General features: G+C 39.2%; 1 protein-coding gene across 1 annotated transcript; it reads left to right on the forward strand.

The window, feature by feature from the left end:
• Window positions 1-502: 502 nt before the first annotated feature.
• Window positions 503-22,127, forward strand: fer1l4 (fer-1 like family member 4). The gene is given in 48 exon segments (XM_030776184.1): window positions 503-581; window positions 877-932; window positions 2,194-2,282; window positions 2,587-2,686; window positions 2,955-3,049; window positions 3,178-3,219; window positions 3,320-3,496; window positions 3,670-3,730; window positions 4,067-4,198; window positions 4,308-4,370; window positions 4,503-4,587; window positions 4,824-4,986; window positions 5,256-5,439; window positions 6,387-6,557; window positions 6,559-6,574; window positions 7,973-8,248; window positions 8,622-8,725; window positions 8,852-8,960; window positions 9,191-9,383; window positions 9,960-10,080; window positions 10,219-10,319; window positions 10,432-10,519; window positions 10,952-11,068; window positions 11,201-11,353; window positions 11,568-11,751; window positions 11,998-12,122; window positions 12,922-13,056; window positions 13,375-13,548; window positions 13,869-13,979; window positions 14,230-14,391; window positions 14,839-15,010; window positions 15,153-15,262; window positions 16,324-16,440; window positions 16,562-16,601; window positions 17,144-17,250; window positions 17,553-17,612; window positions 17,614-17,685; window positions 17,846-17,962; window positions 18,232-18,359; window positions 18,704-18,874; window positions 19,240-19,394; window positions 19,730-19,911; window positions 20,037-20,122; window positions 20,472-20,570; window positions 20,825-21,066; window positions 21,160-21,461; window positions 21,566-21,666; window positions 21,947-22,127. Coding segments are annotated over 48 exon segments (6,108 nt in total).
• The last annotated feature ends 1,655 nt before the right edge of the window (window positions 22,128-23,782 follow it).

The following is a 23,782-nucleotide window of genomic DNA, read 5'->3' on the forward strand; positions in this document are numbered from 1 at the left end:
CTTTCCTTGATTCTCCCACAGAATGAAACCCATGTGCCTAACAAATGCTATTATGTGCTGGACTAGATGAAATGATTATGCTATGCAAATGAACCATGCTCAAGGAAAAGACATCCTTGCCTTTCTGTGTTTCATTCCACTCTCTCTGTTGCACTTGCTGAACACAGTGGTGTTTTACATTATTTGCCTGTGTAAACAGTGTGAGACAAACTTAACTGGTGACTGTAAGGTGTCGTTTAGGATAAATTCTTTAACAGTTCCTCAAGGTGGAGGTTTGTCCTATCGCACAGTGACTGAACTGGCTTGGTGACTCACCTATTTAAACATTTGATTTATTTAAAGCATTCCTTTCTGAAAGATCCCTGGCTCCCAGTTTCTACTCCTCATACTGACTGGGAAAGCGTAAAGGACATGTGAACAAACTAAAAAACTCGAAGATGAAAAAGACTCAAAGCTAATAAGGCAGACGGCGGCTGAAAAAGCAGCCATTCATCACTGAAATATGTCCATTACTGTCCATTTAAAGAAGATTTCTAACTTGCCAGGGAAATATGACCGGAAGGTGGAATTGTCTTTCAGGGGTTTGTATCATGATCTTTCATGATTTCAGATTAAGACATGCTGGTGTTTTGCTGATTCATATGTGTACGTTTACGAAAGAAATACGTTTTTAGTGGGAATCCTCTCATATTTTTGGTGGTTACATTAATTTGGTGTTCTTCTCATCTCGTGCAAATATACAAGGAGACCATGTAAAGTTTCGTTCATTTTAATTGACTCATTAGTGCTGTATTCATAGAATTTGTACGGTACTTTTTGGCATGATTTAGTGTAGTCATGTCTAAAGACTGAGGCAACCTGTTTTTCTTTGTTCAGGTTTTACACATAAAACCAAGATTCTTCAGTGTGAAAATATAGCCATCTTCAATGAGGTAAGGAAGGCTTTACTGGTCTGAGTTTTATCAGTTTCCTCTTAGGGAGAAAAGTAAGATAGATTGATACAGATTTAATATGTTTATCCTACTGGAGCTCACAGTGATCTCAATAGACATTAGGATTATGCTACACAAGTCCTTAAGCTCACCCCAGGGTTCTCATTCACTGTAACTGTGTTGACTTTTTGTTCCTTGTTTTCTGCTAGATCAACAGAATGAACTCCACTTAAATGCTAACACTGTATAGACAGAGATGTATTAAAGACACAAATTGTTGTAAATAGCTGGTTATGAAAGTCAAACATTATCGTGTACAGTTGCCATTGTGAATGGGCATGATGTCCATTTTAACTTATAAAATTCATAACTTTAGGGGTGGTAGATCGTAAGAGTTGTATAATGTTCACTGGTTATAAATGTATTCTTTATCTATAAATGAATCCCATCACCTCTATTACAGATTTTTAAAACACATCTATCAAAAACCTGTACCCGGGTATAACAGCATACAGGCTATTGACTAAGGGAATAGAGAAGAAACTGGCAAGAGACATTTACTTTCTGAGATTTATTGACCAGCTACTAGTTGGGAGGCAAACATGCTTTTTTTGCCAAACCACTCCCTCTGTAGTTACTCATTACTGGCATGTCTGACACCCACCCATAGGTGATGGCACATCCTTAACTCCCAGAAAACACTAGCTGTGCATTAACTTAACATATGCACCAAAGTAACATAACTAGCACTTATTGGTTTCTCAGTAGAATTTCCCATATAACTGCTGTTTTGGAACGGTGTGGTGGGAGAGATAACACATGTTAAAAGTAGGTTTATTACAGCTCAGATAAATGAGAACCAGTATTTTTTTGTTGTTCTCTCCAATAAACAGCCTAAGGCTCTTTAAGCTCTCCAATAGAATTTGAGTTTATTGAATTAGAGGCTGGAGACAGTCAATTTGGCTATTAAACACTCTTCCAGATTATAATATAGTAGGTGGTCTTCATTTAGTAAAGTGTCAGCTCACAAGTATATGATAATACAATTAATTACAGAAAAACTCGCCTCAGATATGGTTCATTACCATGCGACAGCAAATAGGTCACATTCTGCTCACAGCCTGACGGTTTTATGACAGTGTCTGCTCAGGGAATAGAATGACGCGACCAACTGAAACTACTGTCACATGCAAGAATTGATTAAAAGTCCTCTACAGCTGTTCTCTCAAATCAGTGCCACCATCTATCTGCATGTCTTTAGCACTTCAGATGGCCACACTATGGGAAGATTGTCAAAGATGAGGTGCTGTCAGTCAGTGTCTACAACTACAGCAAAATGTTCAGCAACAGGTCAGTTGTTTACATTCATGTCACCCTGAGGAGACCTTCTCTGTCAAATATGTTTTCAGTGGGAAAATATGACATGTTCTGCATATTCTTTATTTTATCACAACATTAAGCACCTAGTTTCAGCCTCTAAACATGTTTTCATGATAATGGGTCCAGGAACCCACTAAGCATTATTTTTTATCTGTCACATATGTTTATAAATAATTTATTAACATACATACATGTATTCCCGTGAAAGTGTTATGGCTGAGAGGTGAGTTTTCTGCTTTCTGTCTACCTGTGGCTGTGTTCGGTGTGTCTGTAGGCTGCTCGGCAGACTTGTGATCAGTCTGCAGCACGTGGTGACGGCAGGGAGGCTGGTCCTCCGGGAGCCGCTCACAGACAGCAACTTCAGCCTGACTGACGTGAGTACAAGGCCTCCTCATGGCACATACCTTCTGATTACAACGGTTAAGAGCCTCAGCTCTCATCCGGGGCTCTTTATGCGGCGTGAATAAAATGGTTTCTGAATGATCCCTCAGCCAAAAGATTCTGTCATTTTAATGCTTCATTTGGAAATATTTATAATTTTACAGGTGGTTGTGAATTTACATACCTTCCAGTATGTCTACTGAATCTCTCTGTGTGGCTGGTTATACTATGGTGTTACTGGTGAAATACTATTCTTTATAGATATACATAGAGTTGGATGTGAGATACCAGCCTGTGCAAGGTGCTGTTGGGACCTGGGACAGTGAAGACTTCCTCAGTGTAGAAGACAATGATGAGTGAGTGATACCACTGTGTTTATCCATCCTCCATCTTGGCTAATTTAAGTTCATGCCTGCCAGTTTAAAGGAAGTGTATAACAGTGTAGCTAAAACCCAGATCTTGTTCTTTTCTTCATTTATTTCAGTTCAGGGCTGGTCATAAGGAACCCAAGCTTTGCTGAACCAGGGTAAGCTTCGACACTGAGCAAAACATTCACATTAATTCACAGTTGAAGTTTCATTTCCATTACGTTCCTGACGATCAGAGTTGTTGATTTTATGAGTCAGTTCCAAACAGACTACGCGGCCGCAGCAACTAGACCGAGAGACGAGAATGATTGGTCGTAGTCTGCTTAGGACTGCTGGTGGAGATGATGATGAAGAAGATGAGGATGATGATTATGAAGACGATTATGACATGGCAGATATGGAATATGCCAACATGACGTTCACCCCTATCTTAAGGTGTGTTTTAATAACCAGTCTGTGACGGTACTGCGTGTATCTCATCCTGAAACGACACACCATGTTCAAAAAAATGTATTTGCACATGCCGATTACACTTCTTGTTGTATTATATCACTTGATAAGTGAGAAAGATGTTGTGTCATTCTGAATGTGTTTGTTTTTATTCATAGTCGCTGCAGGGCTTTATCAAAGCATGAGCTCGCTGCCGCACCCAAAGTGCAGAGTTTCCAGGTAAAGCACTGAGTAATTGGATAGAGCAAAACAGAGCAATTTGATTAATATGTCTTCTCACGTCATGCTTTGACGCTAAATTATAGCCATGTCATTTGATGCTGAAAATGGCTTACATCGTTTCTGGAAAAAGATGAGCACTTTACATTAACCGCTTTCATCTTGCAACTGTCGTTTCACACCAGGCACACTGCAGTTATTCATAATTAATATGAGCCATGATGACATGTATTCAACGATTTCTGACATTACAGCTGTTCTGAAGGTTTAGGTTTGCCAGTCAGGAACAGCAGGCAGGCGAGACTCATTTTTAGGTTGTTGCTGGTCCCTCCTCAGGTTAATGTCAATGTGCTGGAGGCCCAGAAGCTGGTGGGAGTCAACATCAACCCAGCTGTTTATGTGACAGTAGGAGGCGAAAAGAGACACACAGCCACACAGAAATCCACCAATTGTCCCTTTTACAATGAGGTAAACACTGTGACAGAATCAGGAGGGACATGTTTGTTATTTGCTTTGCTTTAAACTTCCAGGAAGTATAACTTTGTTGACTCTTTCTTTTTCTCCTTTTTCTCCTCAGAACTTCATGTTTGAATTCCAGGAGACACAAGATGTGCTCTTTGATAAAGTCATTGAAATTTCTGTAAGTGTGCCAACCACTATGAAAAAAACAAACAAACAAAAAAAAACAATAAGAAAATGAATCAGACTGTTTTATTTTTGTCTGAGTTAGTAAAGAGCTAAGATGACAACACAGCGTACGTATGTCTTGCAGGTTGTTCACAAAAAAACACTGGCTTTTTTGATGACCCGTATTGGTACCTTCAAGATAGACATCAGCACTGTCTACCACCAGCCAGGTCATTACTCTCAAAAAACAAACGCAAAAAATGCCTTAATAATGTTGTAATTATGAATTCAGTATATGATTTTGCTAAGTTAGGGAGAGAGGTGGGCTTGAGCATTTATCTATACAATTACACTAATGAGATATACTGAAGTTGAAAATACTGTAATCATGAGACATGAATGTTGAAGTGCTATCATCATGAAGCTTAAATGAATCCACTTAAGTAGTTCACATTTGAAATTACAGATCATAGATTCTATCAGAAATGGGCTCCACTGACTGACCCCAAAGACACCCGCACAGGGGTGAAAGGTTATGTGAAGTGTACGTTGAGTGTGGTAATGAAGGGGGATGCTATGGGTATGGCTAGTCTGCCACCTGCCAGTAGCCAGAATGATGACATTGAAAAGTGAGTATGTCTTTCATTCCATTCCTGAGACACCAAGATGGAACACCAGTCTTACAAAGTATAAGCATTACATTATCACTGCCATATCAGTCTACATTAATTCATTTTTATTTACTGATTTACTTAGATCTTGCTGTTTCCCTTCCTTTTAACAATCAAAGTCAGTTAGATAAAAGTTGTTATGGGAAAACTAATGTAATAACCTCTATATGTAGTGTATGTATATATGTATTTCTATATACATACATGTAGTATGTTTTTCATGGTAGGAATCTTCTCCTACCCAAGAGAATGCCTGTTGAGAGGCCTTGGGCTAAGTTCCTGATTAAGATCTACCGTGCAGAAGGCCTGCCCAGCATGAGTGCTGGCTTCCTGGGGAGTTTCTCCAAGATGATGGGGGACAAAAAGATCTTCATTGACCCCTATGTGCAAGTCACGTTTGCTGGCCAGCAGGTATTTTTTTGTAGTTTAAATTTAGTTCCTCCTTCTACTTTTAATGGTGCATTCAATTATGACTGACATCAGCTTGTGTACATAAAGTATGTGCCAACTTAGTCTTAACGTCTTCAGTGTTGCAAACCTGAGATTGACAAAAGTCACAACAACTGATCTCCCCATACAGTGAACTTTATTGTTTTGGCAGCGTAATAGCTACCATACTGGCAATAGCACTACTGCACTGCCAAAAAGCACTTATAGCATCAAATATCATGCATAGAAAAAAGCCATACTATTTTAATTTGCCTTTGGGAGTTTTCAGGTTTAGTTTCTTTGCAGTTAGTTTTTGTCATAATGCTCAATAGAAAAAAAAATGTCAAGTATTATTCAGAATTTGTATGTTCTCTCTCTCTTACTTTGCCGTACACACTTTCTGACACAGACAACATCTACACAAACCCTCCCTGCACGTCTATTTGCTTTTTGGGTTGGGTGTGTGTGTTTTAACCTCTCTCGTTCCCTTACCTAAATGAGGAAAAGGCAAACATTTCAAAACAATAGGAAATGACCTCAGTGCCCATGTTAACTCCCGTCAGATAGAGATTAGGACATATTCCTTCATTGTTTCCCTCTGTGCAATACTACATACCCCCTGACAGAGCTGAACAATACCTGAACTGTTTCACTGAGTACATTACAGTCCTCTAAAATGTAGCATTCATACAGCAGCTGTGCTTTTACAAATAGTATTGGCTTTTTGAACTTGTATAACTATGTATATCATCACTTAAAGTTTATTTTTGCCATTTTGGGGAAAGAACGACACACCATAAAATTAAAATACATATGTGAGACAGTTTTAATGGAGTTGTTCATTTCTGTTTGTAGTAACCATCATTTACACAATGTATAGTTAAGCATGTGCATGATTGCCAATGATTTAGGTTTTTTTTTCTTTTCAGGGTGAGACATCAGTAATAAGCAACAGCAATGTCCCTGAATGGAATGAACAGATCTCTTTCATTGAGCAGTTCCCTCCTCTCGCTCGCCGTATTAAAGTTCAGATCCTGGATGATGCCAATATCGGTGATGTGGCTGTGGCCACACACTTTTTGGACCTCCAGCAAATTTCTAAACCCCAACAGAAACGGTAGGTTTTGAAATGAACAGTGCATGACAAACATTCCTGTTATATTACTGTAAATCCTCCTCTGAGAGTTTTTTGCTACATCTCTCCTGTCGCCGCTAAATTATTCTCACTATTGATTTTTCTGAAAAGCTCTTAAGAGCCAAATTCGTAAACAGAAGTGCTTTTTTCAAACGTGGGTCCAAATTTCAGAGGTAGCAAGCCAAAATGAAACTTACTGGTCATATGTAGTTATTGAGAGTGAACAAGCCCATCAGTTTTGGCATGATGTGCCCACATGGTGGCGCTATTTAAAACCATTAATAAACGGTGACAGATTTACATTACAGTCACTGCATTGCAATTTTTGGAAGGTGATATATCCTTTTATGCTCAACAAATTTGCTGCTTCATCATGATAGTCACTTTTTTTTTTCTAAGAAACGGTATTTATAAGCCTTTAGCTCAACAAACATCAAATTCTGCATACACGTTAAATACGGTTAACTTAAGGCTAAGGATTTAGAAGTTGGCTGCTATAGACCGCACTATGACACTGTGCAAGGTATCAGATGTGGAGAAGGTAGCCTCATACATTTCTCACACAGCCAATTAAAAAAAAAATTGAAAAGGAAATGGAAATAGGGAAAGAGAGAAGGACAGAGTAAATTTATTCTAACCACATAAGGCAGGTGGACTCAAGTTTATGAATTAGAAAGTAATTACTTCACAAAACTGGTTGCTTTGTAGTTGCCAGTTTTATTGATACTATCGCTAACACAACCATTTTGCTTGCCACTTCTCATTTTGTTTGCAGTTATATTTCACTGTGTCTCTTTAATCCTCCTGGCCTCATTTCAAAGCAGTTTTTTTCCCCCCACAATCTCTACCCTCCTCTCAGACACACAATTCCCTTTCTTTCAAGTTATATCTGTCCCTTGCTTTGACATTTTGTCCATTCATCTCTCTTTACCCCTCTTCAAACATCCCTATCTACTCTCCTTTTTTTCTCAGATTTTATCCCACCTCTGTCTTCTTCAATTCATCTCTATCCTTTCTACAATACCTCTTTAAAGTGGGAGAGATATTTGCCAAATAACTTCGAACCCAGTTGTGTCTGAAAGAGAGAATAGCTAGATTAGTGGAGTTCATTTCAAATGTGTGTAAGGGAATAAACTCAGTGAAGAGACTGCATGCGTCTTCATCAAAGCCTGCACATTGAGACAAAAACCTCACCTGTCCGTATCCTTACAACATATCTCCAGACACATTTTTCCAGCTTTAATTACCATCTGACATATTCTCTCATACATAGTCTGAACTGGGTAAAAGCTCGCTAACGTTGAACACGTTTGCGTTATGTCACCCTCCAATCGTCATTTTACATCTTTTCACACTTTCTGTTCTCCCCACAATTGAAAGGCTTTCATCCGACCTTTGGGCCATCCTGGATCAACTTGTATGGCTCGCCCCAGAACTCAGCCCTGAGGGACATTCATCGGGATTTGAATGAGGGGCTAAGTGAGGGAATCTTCTACAGGGGCAGGCTGCTTCTCTCTTTGAGTGTGGAGGTCTACTCTTCCCCTGTTGCTGCGGTGGAGAGTAAAGCCACTGATAATGTCAAGAGCGCACTGAGCAAGTTCAGCATCAAACGCAAGAGCAAGAAGTCAAAGGAGAAGAAGAAGAAAAGCAATGAAGGTATTCTGTTCAAAAAATGAGACCAATAAAAGGATCCAGTGAAATATCATTAACAGTTTAGACTCTGATTCTCCGATCCTGTCAAATGAGAGATGGTGTGAGTGAATATATTCGATCATGTGGGAATTCATCACTCTTTATGGGACAGTATTTTTCTTTTTTGAGGCAAAACACTCCAAACCACCGTCGTTTATTTGAACAGTGTCGTTTATAAAATACGCAGTATAGCTTTGAGAAATCAGCATTTCATAAAAAACAAAAAAACAAAAAGTGACCTTCTTATCACTGTAGCAATTTTCAAAAAGACACATCACCATAATGTTTCTGCTGTAGAGGAACTGCATTTATACTGAGTGATATCTCCGCCCCTCAGTTGCCCAAGGTCGCAGTGGGCCCAGTGAAGAACCAGAGGACTCCAGCTCAGAGGTTCCAGGTGCTGTCACTGTTGAAGTGGAGGAGATTCATCCTTTACCTGAGGTGATAGCAAATCCCGCCACATTTGGATTGAAAACATCATTCTCAATGCCTTTCATGTCGAATTTCTGTTGTTTCGCTCTGTGAGGATGTTATTTACATGGATTTCAAAATATATTCTGCCTGCAGAATTTTGCTGGGGAGAAAGAGGAATTCTTGCTCTTTGCATCTCTCTTTGAAGCGACGATGATAGACCCATCCATTGGCAACAAACTAGTTACTTTTGAGCTGTCCATTGGTATGGCTGAATATTTCTGTGGCTGTATCTTTAGTATTTACTTAGTGTTAAAAAAAAAACAAAAAAAAAAACCTTAGGTTTTTAAGCAAATGCACAGTGTTTCTGTTCCCCTGTTTATTCATAACATACAATTATATAACTAATAACAAAGTGATTCATTTTCAACAAATGTCACCATGCAACACATATATCACCACAGATTGTGTTTGTTTGCACGTGTGAATTCACAGGGAACTATGGCAAGGCAGCAGACGTGGTAGTGAAGTCTAAGAAGGGTGCTGGACAGGGGGAGCTTGGTGAGGACAGACAGGCACTGTTAGAGTCCTCAGAGGACGAGCTGGAGAGAGAGGACCTCCTGACAGCAGGCACTGAAGGCAAATCTGTCACAGCACCCAGGGCACCACAGGCAACAGAATATGATAGGTAATGCTGTCATACTTCACAAAACAGATTTTTTTTTTTTCGTTTGTTTGTTTATTTGCAAACCCACAAAAGTTACAAATATTCCCTCTTTTTTTTTTCCTTGTGAATCAAATGAATATCATTTCAGTCCAAAAAAGAAAAAAAAGAAAGAAAGAAGAATAGGAATTAATATGTGCAATGTCTTGTTTTTCAAATTTCTGATTTCTTTTTGTTGGAAATTAATTGAAAAGCGATATGTATCTTTAATGTGCAAATTAATAGGCAATATTTTCAAAGCATGACTTAAAACTTGATCAGTCTTTTCTGCTTTGATCACATGAACAGTGTGCTGCATATATTACAGTCACGTAATATTTCTGATACGCTGCGTTTGCTTCAAGAGAACAATGTTTTTGTCTGCAGTACGAGTTTACTGTCAGTGTTCTGCCATTTGCTAGAATATCTAATCTTATGCCATGTTATGTTAGCACAAATAGTAAGTTATCAACCAGAAAAACAAGAGGAATCAGTCTTTCTTAAATATGAACTTGTATAGTGAACAGCGTCGTTTTAATTGTTTTATCCTTGACTATGCAGATCATTCAACTGCATTCCCTTATTCCGTGAGAAGCCCTGTATCTATGTCTGGAACTACTTTGAGGACCACAGTTTTCGACTTTGCAACTGTAACTGGCTTTCCAAGATGGCTGATAGGCTGGTAAATGCTATAATTCCTATTACCCTACATTTGAACAGAATTCTTTGCATCCACCTATCTGCTGCTCCAGATGTCTTCTGTTTTCAGTTAAATGTCTGGCACAGATACAGACTTCATCTGTGGTCTTCTCCCTTTTAGGAGTATGGTATTGATGAAGTTGAAAAATTGCTGAAGAGACCCAAAAGCAATGCCAAGGAACGCTTTACAGAGGTCCTGCTGGAATTTGTTGCCAGCTGCAAGTAAGCTCCACTTGCCTAATAGCGAGGTGCTGAAGAATTTGATATTGCATTCGAGGTGAGACATTTCCTTGGTCAGTGATTGATGTTTGGGTTTTCCTTGTTTGGGTTTCAGACAGTACAGCTCAAACACTGACAGGAAGAAGCACATCCGACCAAACAACCTGGACAAGTGTCGCATGCAGTTCATAAAGAGAAACATAGTGAGTGACATGTTGCTCGAACCTTTATAAACTGTTCCCTCAACAATTTATTTAGCTGATCCAGAGCTCAGTCACATTGTCTATTAGAATTCAAACAGTTCCTCTGCAGCCTTCAGTTGAAGCATTTACTGTGACATCAGTGAGTAGTCACCCATAGGACTCAAGATCACAACCCTGTGTTTACTGAGCCACTGGTCTTATTACTATACCATCAACACCCTATTACAAATTCAAAGTATCAGATCACAAAGTATCAAAGATCATTTTTCCACCAATTTCTCAAATCCCAGCATTGCATAGCATGTCCTGTGTTTTATAAAATATACATATATATATATATATATATATATATATATATATATATATATATATATATATATATATATATGGGGTCTCTGAGTAGAATTCAATATGGATTTAAACTGGTTTCAGATCCTGTTGGCCAAGCAAGCTCTGAGAGTGAGACGAAGAGTCACCAGACGCACAGTCAAAGAGAAAGTGGGAGAGGCTAAGAGAATTCTTAAGAGAACACGATTCCTGGCCAAAGAGGTAGAGTGACTGGAGCAAAACTATCTCTGCTACATTTGCATAATACATTTAAGGCAAAGATCCTTTGTTTCAGCACTAGCCAAAGTAGAAAAGGTGTATGTGTATGTGTGTGTGTGTGTGTGTGTGTTCCAGCCTCAGAGCACCTTGCCAGATGTATTTCTATGGATGATGAGTGGGGGTAGACGGGTAGCGTATGCCAGAATTCCGGCACATTCCATCCTCTTCTCACTAGTGGAAGAGGAAAAGGGCAAAGACTGTGGCAAACTCACGACCGTTTACATGAAGGTAAATATCACGATATAACACTGCCCAGCATATATCACTGACCACTCCTCTTGCAGCAGGAATTTTACATCCATAAACTAGTGTCAAATTACTACAAAGTTATTTAAAGATTTTAAAGATTCGAAGTAATGGACACATATTTAACAGTAATTTTAAGTAAAACATTGAGAGAGAGAACCATCTTCTTTATTGACTTTGTCTGGTCTCGTTTAAGACCCCAGGAGGACTTCTGGGGGAGATCTTTGCCAAACTTGAAGTCTACCTCTGGCTTGGCATTACCAAGTATGCTAAAAACTGTGTCACCAGCCTGCCAGCAGAATTCAGACCACTGCATGAGGAGGCAACAACCACTGCAGTCATCCCAACAAGCGTGCCTCCAGTCAAGCTACAGGTGGAAGGTGAGTATATCTCTCCATGAGTACTGCATCTGTATTCATATATTGTATGCAATGAATGTTTTATTTTGGAGATAAACAAATTTTACATGCCATGAATTTGTCCTGAGTGGACAAAAAAAAAAACTCCTAGAGGACCACAGTTGTCTTCGTAGTCGCTACACCAGTGCATTTTATCAGAATGTCTGACAAGCTCACCCACTTGAATTTTCAAGGCTTGAAATTAGTCACCTCTTTCTTCTCTTGCAGACAGACGTTACTTCCAGCTGCGAGCTCATATCTATCAGGCGCGTGGCATCGTAGCCGCAGATGATAACGGACTCTCAGACCCATTTGTCAAAGTGGTGTTCTCCACACAATGCCAGGTTACACGGGTAAGAACGCACAGTTCCACAGAGTACTCAGATAAACTCAGTGACATCAACTAAAAAAAAAGAAAAAAAAATCCACTAGGAACACAGTAACCTAAGTAGAGTGTTTAGTTTGTTTCAGTACAATGATGCTGAGAATGGAAAACAACACATAATGTGCCCAGCAGTAGTTTACCGTGTACTTTTTATGTTGGCACACAATGTTTTGATGTGTTAAATGTTCTGAGATGAAACAAGAAATAACTTGATTTATTTTAAATTCCTTTCATTTTTAAATGTGCCAAACAACTTGTGTTGAAAGATGCTCTTGAAAAATATTCTGCATGATGATCTACTAGCACCAAGGGGAATATCCAGGCAGTTGTTTTTTTTGTAAGGCAAAGTAATGATTCCAAGCACAGCAAAGGATGCACCTCTGTGGTATAGGCCAGGAAATGACTATCACTATCTGTCAGACACTCAGTGATCTCACAACAGCAGCTGAGGGCATGATTTTGAAAGCAGAGTTTTGGTGGTATTTAGAACGTAATACTGACACAAAGAAGCATGTGTAAGTAAATGTAAACATATAATGTACAATTTGCAGATAACTGATCATAAAGGCAAATGTAATTTATACTGAGGTTAAAATGCCCTCTTAATTTTTGAGAAACAACAGTGTTTATACTCCAATACAGGCTTAAATGATGTATTTATACAGAATGTTTTTAAACGAGTATACAGTTTATCTTGCCATAGCTTTGCTTTAATACAATGTCTGCGATTACTTTCGTTGCATTTAACAAGTCCATGTGACGTTTAGGTAATGGAGGAAACATTGTCACCCACCTGGTGTGAGTTACTGCTGTATGAGCAGATCCTCATGGAAGGAAGCAAGGATGATTTCAAAGATGACCCACCTATTGTCATTATCAACATCTATGACTACAACAGACTGGTGAGCGCCTCAATTTCATAACACATGTGCAGCAGGACTGGTTCAGATTCCCTGTGATATAACCAAAAGTGTAAGAGTTGGAGTGATTTGTGATTATAGATTGTAACCAGGAATGTGTTCAGATTTCTGCAAATATTTCTTTAAAAGATTCTTAAAATATGTCCATTGGAATTGCTAGTTTTGAGACTTTTCCAAATCTACAAGTCATTTATAACTAATATAGATACTCTTGAACAACAGGCTGTGATGTCTTGAATAAATTTAACAAACTGTTACAAATGTTTTTAGCTGCTCAACCATATTTAATTGTTGCCACAGGGAAGTCCACAGTCTCTAGGGCGTGCATTTGCTGAGCCAGAACTCAAATTTGTAGAGGAGCCTTACAAGAAGCCTACGCTGAAGTTTTTTGATATCATCAAAGGCAAAATCAATGCAGGGGAGCTCCTCGCTGCCTTTGAGTTAATTGAACTGGATTACTCTGGTTTTGGAGAGGTGAGACTCCCAGACTCTTCTGTTGTATTTTCACAGTTAGAATCCCAAAAATCCACTTCACAGACATATATTCCTAAAGTTACTAAACTGAGTCTGAGTGGACCTGACTACTGGTGAATATCTCTTAGGAAAACTGATTCAGTGAACACTAGGTTCACTTACAGAAAACACCTTGTACGTTTGTATGCATGGTTGTATTCACTGTGGGTTGTATACAAACAGACCTTGTTTAAAGCAAGCTCTATATAAATATTTCAAAAGTACTTGTTACATACCTTGTCGTAACAGTTATGTTAATATCAGTCTACGTATATCTCCAGCCATGCCTCCCTGCTGATGTCGACCCCAGGGAGCCTCCATACATGTCTGAGGAGAGGCGCTACATCATCCCGGATGGTGTTCGACCCATAATGAGGAAATTCAGAATTGAGGTATTAAAGTAAACACCTCAACTAAAACTAAATTTTTTAAGTAATATTTCATGATAGATTTCACACTATGTCTTTTGTCACCATTACATTATATCAGTCATAGGAAAAGTATATAGAATATATTTATTATGGATACCACTGAACATTACATGTATATGTGTATATATGTATTATAGATACTATTCAGATTACATATATATATCTGAGGTTTAGTGGAGCGCGTTGGTGATGGTCCTTGTCTGTGTGGCAGGTGTTGTACTGGGGTGTGCGGGATCTGAGGAGGGTGAACCTTTTTGAGGTGGAGAAGCCACAGGTGAAAATGGAATGTGCTGGACAGATGATCGAGTCAGAAGAAATTGAAAGCTATAAGCAGAACCCCAATTTCCTCAAGATTGTCAAACATTTTGATGTGGTAAGTACACATTATTAAGACCTTAAATGCTTACAGTTAATTCACTTTGCCTGCATAATGAGGTAATGAAGATCAGACAATTTACTTTGTGTTATTGTGAGAAGGTGGGGAAGTGCTCTCAGAAACTGCCACTCTTTCTTAATCCATTTTTTTAAATCCCTGAAGGCTTGTCAGTAGACTGGACTGATATGTGCGCCTGAGCAGTAATTATAACCATTAGTTCTTTGTGATTGATAGATCATACCGTTTTCACAATTTTACATTATTTTCATTTTGACATTTGCATGTAATTGCTTGTCAGAATTTTAATTAAACTAAACCGACAGCTTTACCAAAAGTAGTTTAGTCAAATCAACAAAGATTCAAAAAGACCTATCCACTCAACAAACATTCCTGGCCATACCATATCTTTGTGTTTGTAACACTACCCTCTGTGTATATTTGTAGGACCTTCCAGAACTGGTGTATCTACACCCTCCTCTCACGATTTTCGTGATGGAACAGCGTGCGTTTGGGAGGCTTGTACTGGTGGGTACACATGTGGTGCAGAACCTTATGCAGTTTGCACCAAAAGACCTGGAGGAGTGGAAAGAGGAGGAGGAGGAGCCCGAAGTCCAGGGTAAACGTTAGAGTTGACGTGTTAACAATCTCATCATTAACATCATTAACATCATTAACATCAAACAAAACCTGTGATGTGGTGCCATTTAGGACAGGGCATCTCCTCGTTTTACGCTAATGGTTGTTTTTGTTTCATTTAGAGAGACCACCAAAAAAGACAACTCCCCTTCACACAGTAATGACAATGGATCTTGGAGGACTTCCCTTAAAAGATACAAAAATTCCCATCAACCCAATTAACCTGGTTGCAGTGAGTTTTGCCTGATATCCTTCTGTAAAATTTAATTTTGCAGATTATTCATCATTCCCTATTTCATGCACACCTTTCAGTCACATCACTTTATATTGATTTTCTAATGTTAAAAAAACCCCCAAAAAAACAGAATCTATGTGGTGGCATTTTCTCAAAAACAAGTCTCAAATCAGTTTGGAGATTTCGTATCCTTCCCGTGCGACAGTGTTTTGAACACACAGCTGCGCTGCCTTCAGGGCCAATAACAAACCAAGCTGGTTGCAATGACGTGGAATGGTTGCTGTGGGATCTTTAAAATAGCTTCTAATTGGTAGTTGCCACACATGTTTCAGCCTTCTCTCATCTATAGCCTTTAAGTCTGTGTAGTCCTTTGGACCTTTTAACCTGTTGATTATGCTGTGAGGCTAAGAGCCAGGGCAAAGTGAAAGTGCCAGAGGCATACAGAGTATTGGCACAGAATGTCCCCCCCTGCTGCTTCGCTGTCTTTGATTAATTACACATCAAGTCCATAACAGGGACCCCTGCTGTCTCCGAAATAGGAGGCTGTTGATTGTGTGTGTGTGTGTGTGTGTGTGTGTGCGCGCGCGCATGCGTGAGTGTGTGTTTGCGTGTGTGTGTGTGCGTGTGTGTCTGTATGTGTCTGTGTGTGTGTGTGTGTCTGTGTGTGTGCTTCATCTTTAGCTGTCACTGGCCACTGTTTACTGAAGCTCATTTTCCCTCAATAATGGGTTTTAATGTGCTGACTGTCCGAGCTGTTATTCTGCATATCACAGTTACTCAGTGGGATCAACAGGTTAATGTAGCGTTGCAAATAGGTGGAAAAAATCTATGTATAAATGTTTATACTAAGGAAAGGAGCACGTTGTGGTTCCAATCACCTGCAGTGTTTGCAGACTCTGTTCAAGGTTGCATAACAGCATCCTTTACAGTCTAAGACCCTCTACAATGTATAGATCACATATAACCAATGTAATCTCTTTACTGTGCATACTGGACATTACAGCCTTAAGCTCATCGGTCGTTTGCATGCTTAGTAAACATTTGAAGCATATTTTCAGGGTCCACTGAAAAAGCAGAGGAAGAAGGAGGAGGAGCTGGAGGAAGAGGAGCCAGAAAAGGAGGAGCTTGATTGGTGGTCCAAATATTATGCGTCTTTGGCGGAGCTTGAAAAATATGTGAGAATTCAGCATTTTTAATGTAATAAATGAATATAATATGCATACTAAGTGGATATGTTAAAAGACTTTCATTAGTTGGCTTACAGTTTTGTTTTATTCTTTTTTTTTTACGTTTCAGGAGGAGAAGGAGGACGAGCTAGATGACCCACAGGATGCTGGTATGGTAGAAATAATTAAATTTGTCTGACATGTTTACAAACGTGTTACTCGTATGACATGATTAAGATAAATGACTTTAAGCGGTCGAACTTAGACAAAAACACCATTTCCATGCTTTCCTTACTCTGTGTCATTGTTACAAGCATGTTGAAGCGTCGCATTGATATTTCAGTGTCGTTTTAACTTGCTGTCTTGATTTATTGTCTGAACTGGTTTTATAGTGTAGATCTTGCTCTCTCAAGTGAGATTTTTGCAAAAATTGACTGGTTTCTGTAATAGATATGATCAGAATTCTATTTCTGGTTTCTATTTCAGAAACCAGTTAATTTTCACAAAAATCTCACCCAAGAGAGCAAAATCAACACTAAAAAACAGTTCAGACAATAAGAAAATCAAGACAGTGTGTTAAAATGACACCGAAATATCAATGTAACACTGTGCCATATGACTAATCATCAGTAATGGAGATATATATGCACATATTCCAGTAGATTGGACATCTGACATAATCATTTAAGCAGTTCAGTAATTTGTTTAACAGAGGGAGGAAACCTCAACATTGGTAATATAGAGGCAGAGGATGAAGATGCTGTTGTGGTCGAAATAGAACCACCTAAACCAAAAAGAAAAAAGATTGCCACTCTACAGGTACCTAAACATTATATCATATCTTTAGAGGATTCAGTCATCTCTTCATATTTCCTCACTGATCATTTTTGCTTTCATAACCTTTTAACTGGACGAATCAATCATTATTTAATTGCATACCTATTTCACATTATTAGGCTGTGCCAAAATCTTTAAAGTTTTCAAGATCAGATTTGTACTTAAACATGTCACTTAAGCTTGTTTCGTAATTGTTTATTTATTGATTTATTGAGATTTTCCATCATAGTAGACGTTGAAAAGACAAAGCATTTTCCCTTTGCTGACACACTATGGTCTCATAGCTCTACAAGTCTGAGCTGGAAAATGAATTTTCTGAGTTCATGGATTGGCTGCGTACATTCCCCTATCTACAAAGGCAAATCCAATGATGATGAGGATGATGATGACAGTGAGAGAACCATGGGTAAATACAAGGTGAAGTTAACACTGAAACATCTTTACATAAGCAATCTCTCACCTATCCATATTGCACCCATAATTTTAGAATTGTGTGCGTGTGTATTTTGCGACTGTGTGGCATCCAAATTTAGATAATATTACAGTCTTAGAGAGAATGTTCTTTTGGTTTTTGCAGGGCTCCTTTTTAATTTACCCCATCTCACCCGAAGACGAGGATGCCGAGTGCCAGATCACCAATGGGATCCCCAAAAACACACCCATTAAAGTTCTGGTCAGGGTGTATGTTGTGAAGGTACAAATAAGTGCTCCTGACTTTATCATTTCAGTTTGTGTGGCGCCAGATCAAAGCTCAGAAACTGTTTGTTCATGAGGCAGTCGCTGTGACTTTTTGCATTTTTGAATGTCTGTGTATTCAAACCAGCTACCAATGAAATGCATTCAGTACTGAAGTTCTGAATGCGTTTCACACATTGTCAGCCAGATAAGAATACAACAAGACACCGACACATGACACTCTCATTCACTTATTTATAATTTGATGTCCTGTTTATGAATTGCTAGGCCACGAACCTGGCTCCCACAGACCCCAATGGAAAGGCAGATCCTTATGTGGTGGTGAAGGCTGGCCAGCAGCAAATGGACAGCAAGGAGCGTTACATACCCAAACAGCTCAACCCAGTGTTTGGAGAGTAAGTACTTTTCTGATCAACACCTCTATGCCTTGGGCAACGTGAAAGACATTGGAATCAAGATAGTTTTATGCATTAAATACAGGTAAAGCATGACATCTCTAAAGCTAATCAGAGAATAAACTGTGAAATAATTATTTGTTCATTTATCGTCAAACAACTTGTATTTAGCTCTAATGACTCATTGTTTTAAAACAAACAAACAAACCTTTTTGTGTGTGTGTGTGTGTGTGTGTGTGTGTGTGTGTGTGTGTGTGTGTGTGTGTGTGTGTGTGTGAATGCACTGGCATCACGTCATCACATTCATCACAGTTTACATAGTGTGTGTCCTGGTCTCCCCACAGAGTGTTCGAGTTGACCGTGTCCTTCCCTCTGGAGACAGAGCTCACGCTCATGGTATTTGACCATGACATAGTGGGCTTAGATGACTTGATCGGGGAGACACGGGTGGACCTAGAAAACCGCTTCTACAGTCGCCACCGCGCTGGATGTGGCCTTGCCCTGTACTATGACAAGTGCGTGACAAAGGACTATGGCAGTAATGATCTTTGTCATCATGACAAAAAAAAAAAAAACCTCATCGCAAGTGATTAATGACATCAGAGTTAAGATAATCAAAACAAGCAAAACAGTAAGATAAGCAAAACAGTAATGAAATACAGCTTTTCTGTGTAATGCATTGAAATGGAACAGTCATCAAGTGTTGAGAGAGAAAAAACACTTTCCTGTCTTTGTGTTTACATCTTAAAATATATTTGTTTTGTGTGTTTTCCCCTGTTAAATATCTTTTAGAGTCCTGTGTTTAGATACCTGTCCATTCTTCTGTGTGTGCAGTGAATTGCATTATGTAGTAACAGGCAGACATGCCATATGGTTGCAGGGATGGCTACAATAAGTGGAGAGATGCAAAGAAACCCACTGCTATCTTGGCTGAGCTTTGTCGCAAGAATGGAATTCCTTCTCCAGAATACAGGGAGACTGAGGTTAAAGTTCTCAACAAGATCTTCAAAATTCCCAATGAAGCTTTTCCTGAAGGTTTGATTCTCATTTTCTGTGTTTATACTATAAAATACAACGCTTATAGTACAAATTGTATGGTTGATAAAAGAATCTACCAGAATTCTTATGTGCTTCCTGGGAGAGGAATAGCAAAAAAAGAGGCCAGGAACCAAACAGATAGGCTGAGTAACTTTTAAAGTCCTCTCTCAGAGTCTAGCCCAATTCTTTAAAAATCTTACCACCTACTGTTTTCGCTCTGTTAACTTTTTTTTTTTTTTTTTGGAGGTGAGCGGAGGTGAACTTTTTGACAACATAATACCAAATACCAAAAGTGACATTCTATTGAAAATGATGGGGTTTTTTTTATGTAGAATTGCTGAAGAAGAACAATAAGACAGAAGAGGACTATGAAGAACTGGATCAGCACAGGGCTCTGAGCGTGCTGAGGCGCTGGGGTGAGATGAGAGAGTTCAGTGAAGGTGCCTGTCCCCTGGTGCCTGAACATGTGGAGGTTCGGTGCCTGCATGACCCTGACAAACCAGGCCTTCCCCAGGTTAGAGTTCCGCTCTCACACAGAGCTACAGTCAAGCAACACAACCTGTAAAGTACGCTTAAATTCATTTTTAATGCTTTACTGAGTAACACTAATTCTCACCTTTGTCTTTGGGGCTATGATAGGGTTATGTTCACATGTGGATTGACATGTTTACTGTGGATGTTCCAGCACCACCTCCTGTCAACATCAAACCCAGACTCCCCATAAGGTAAATCAGAGATTACCAATTCATTTCACTTTGATGATTTTTTACCATATGCGAAACCTGTAGTGCATCAAATGAATGGCTGTGTTTTTCTTTCTGGTTTGTTAAGAAGCTTCTTAATTAAACTTCCTAATGCACCAAATTAAGGTAATATTGACATCAAACAAATCTGCTGTGTTACAGCTACAGAATGTTCGTAACTAAATAAAAAAATAATAAAGGAATTGAAAGACTTTTGAGAACATCACTACTTTGACACTAACATATAGACACGATAGCAGCCTTTGATGCAGACAGCTGTCTGATGTAGTGTGCTTGTTTGATGTAAGAATGATGTCATCTCCCTGTGTAGTTATGAGTTACGGGTGATCATCTGGAACACAGATGATGTCGTGCTGGATGACGTCAATCCCTTCACTGGAGAGCCATCCAGTGACATCTATGTGAAAGGGTCAGTCAAACAACCACATATTTATCAAACCACCTTACTATATAAGTGCCACATTACTATATTAAAACAATGCCATTTGTCTACACAGTGCTTTACATGGAAACTGTTTCCACTGTGTTTTAGTGTTTTGTTTTGTGAACTATGAGTATTGTATGCTGTGTGGTCTCTTCATGCATGTGTCTGTGTTTGTGTGTGTCTGTCTGTATGTGTGTGTGTGTGTGTGTGTGTGTGTGTGTGTGTTTTGTATCTGCCAGATGGATCAAAGGTTTGGAGCATGACAAACAGGAGACAGACGTTCACTTTAACTCTCTGACAGGAGAGGGAAACTTCAACTGGCGCTTTATTTTCCGCTTTGACTACTTGCCCACAGAGAAGGAGATCATTTATAAAAGAAAAGAGACAATCTTCTCGCTGGAGGAGTCCGAGTTCCGCCAGCCCGCCGTCCTGGTGCTGCAGGTCTGGGACTATGATCGCATTGCTGCCAATGACTTCCTTGGTGAGTGTTCTGTGGATTTTACGCCGACAACAGTCTAAATATGTTCCTCAGACATTCCTCACCCTTGCAACACCCATCTCCGCCCGTCTTTAGGTTCCATAGAATTGCGTCTGAGCGACATGGTTCGCGCGGCAAAATCATCAGAGCAGTGCAGCATAAAGATGGCCAAGGACAAGGCCAGCCCCCGCTTCTCCATCTTCCGCAGCAAGAGGATGAAGGGCTGGTGGCCACTCATCAAACTCAAAAGCCAAGAGGACATAGAGAGGGAAGCAAGGGAGGCTGAACAGGAAAAGAAGAACAAGAAAAAGAAAAAGAAGAAGAGGAGCAAACGGAGCAAAATGAAGCCCGAAGATTTGCAATTTGTTGACAGCAGTGGAAACACCTTCCTCTTGATGGTAAGACATGAGCTGCCTTCTTTGTAAATGCAAGCATAGCGACAAAATATGTCCCACGTTTTATGTTAAAAGTGTAGGTTTATATTTTCTCACTCGTTTTGCAGGGTAAAGTTGAGGCAGAGTTCCAGCTACTGACAGCTGAGGAGGCTGAGAAGAACCCTGTTGGAAAAGCACGCAAGGAACCAGAGCCTCTTGAGAAACCAAAGTAAGGGTCTCAACCTCATGTCTGCTTCATTTAGTTCTTTAATGCCCATTTACAGTATGTTTATCAAGTATTATCAAATTTGCTGATTAGAGTAACTGACTAGATTGACTTGGTGAAGGATTCTTTCTTATTTGCATTAGTCAGTCATGCTTGGTGTATCTGGATGTTTTCAGAATAGTTGCTCCTGAGGACCATCATACTTTTTTTTCTAACACTTTTAATTAAACACTGCAGTGTTAAATGCAGTACCTATTCTCATTACCACTTTACTTCCTCACAGTCGTCCCAAGACATCCTTCAACTGGTTTGTGAACCCCATGAAGACCTTTGTCTTCTTCATCTGGAAGAAATATAAAAAGTACATCATTGTTTTTATTATACTGGCTATCCTCACCCTGTTTCTCTTCCTTATACTGTACACCCTCCCTACACACATCAGTCAGCTCATTGTAAATGGCTGAGTATAGGTATACTCACACATACAGACACGAATAACAGCAGATCTTCAACATCTGGCTGAGAAATTTGAGAGATGTTTACAAAATGTGTTATCACTGTTCGTAATGTAAGATCAACTGTCAAAATGAAAATACTGGCAACTGTATTCAATGTATACTGAAAGAAGATTAGATTTTACAATTAGAGGAACTCTGCCCCGAGAGCACTGATAACTATGTAAAGACCATCTGATTTTTGTTTGAATTTCATAATATGTATTTTTCTCAAATGCTTTCAATTATTAAATGATTATTTTTTGTAATGAAATTAAAGCTTCTATTTAGAAAAAAACATGTCCAATATTTTTGAACAAAATCCTCTACCTATGAGTCAAAGAAAATGGGCATCAGAGGGATATTAACCCTTATACAACTTCACATCACAAGACACTACCAAAATGAAGAAAACCCTTCAGTAAATGAGGAATGCAAGTGTCAAGTATTTTGCAAGCAGGTCCTTCGACACAGCTTTGATTCCTAAGTTACTTAAGCTATTGCATCCGGCCGTGCTAAGGGTCATATGTAAAACATTGGGCAGGGTCAGTTGTCTGCTGTTATGGCTAGAGGACAAGATGTCACTGTAAAAGTGGAGTGTTGGGTTATGGTTAGCAGGGGCCACAGCAGCAAAGATGGTTGAACCTGTCGATATTTCATTAGGAGGCGCGACTACCATTATGTGGCACAGAGGCGTGTGGGAATGACATCATCAGCTAAAGTCAAACCTGGTCAAAATTGTATAAACCTAAATTACGATGTCCCATGTGTTGGTTCAAGATGCAAGGTGAAACAGACAAGCAACAAAGATCTACTGACTGCACCTATCATTCAAGGGTGTAAGTAGCCTGTCTCATGAGGGGCTTCACACAGAGGAATACTATGGTCAGGTTGCAGTGCACAAATCCTTCATTACACCTCAAAATGCATAACCACTGGAACAGGGGTGTAAAGAACAAATACAGTGGTCTACTGAAAAGTCATGTGGTCTAATGAGTCATCATTCACTCTTTTATGAAAAAGTGGACAACTGCATGTGTGATATGTCATGTCTGTCTTAGTCACCAATTCTCAAACCAACTGAGATTCTACCACGGCACCTGACAGAGTGGTTTTGACCAGTATCAGTAAAACAACAAATGATGGAATTTCTTGTGAAATAATGGTGTTGCATCGGAATTCCAGATATTAATACAATCTTTGTCAAGGTTAAAGCTCTTCTTGTGGCTCTTGGTTGCCCAACACCCTATTATTAAAGTGTTATGATGGTGCTGCCTATATTTTGGCAGTTACCTACACATGAAAGACAGTAAAACCATCACATAACAATATAAACAAAGACGGGGATCAGCAAGCTGAAACAAGTGAGTGACTATAATTGATGAGGATATACTTGTATTATACGGCCAATTGCAATTAGCAGTGCATATTCTGAGACAGCTATTAAGGGTCCCTTACCTTAGGCTTTTTAACTTTGTTTTATATGCCATTTGGAGGCATAATCTAAAGCACACTCATATTAATTCATTATGTCTAATGGGCTGTAATTAAATAATTACATTAATTTTAACAGCAGGAAAATGCAAGACATGCCTCTGACACCACAGCCCTTTTACTGTTCCATA

The sequence above is a fragment of the Chanos chanos genome, chromosome 6 (assembly GCF_902362185.1).
Source record: "Chanos chanos chromosome 6, fChaCha1.1, whole genome shotgun sequence".
Taxonomy (NCBI): Eukaryota; Metazoa; Chordata; class Actinopteri; order Gonorynchiformes; family Chanidae; genus Chanos; species Chanos chanos.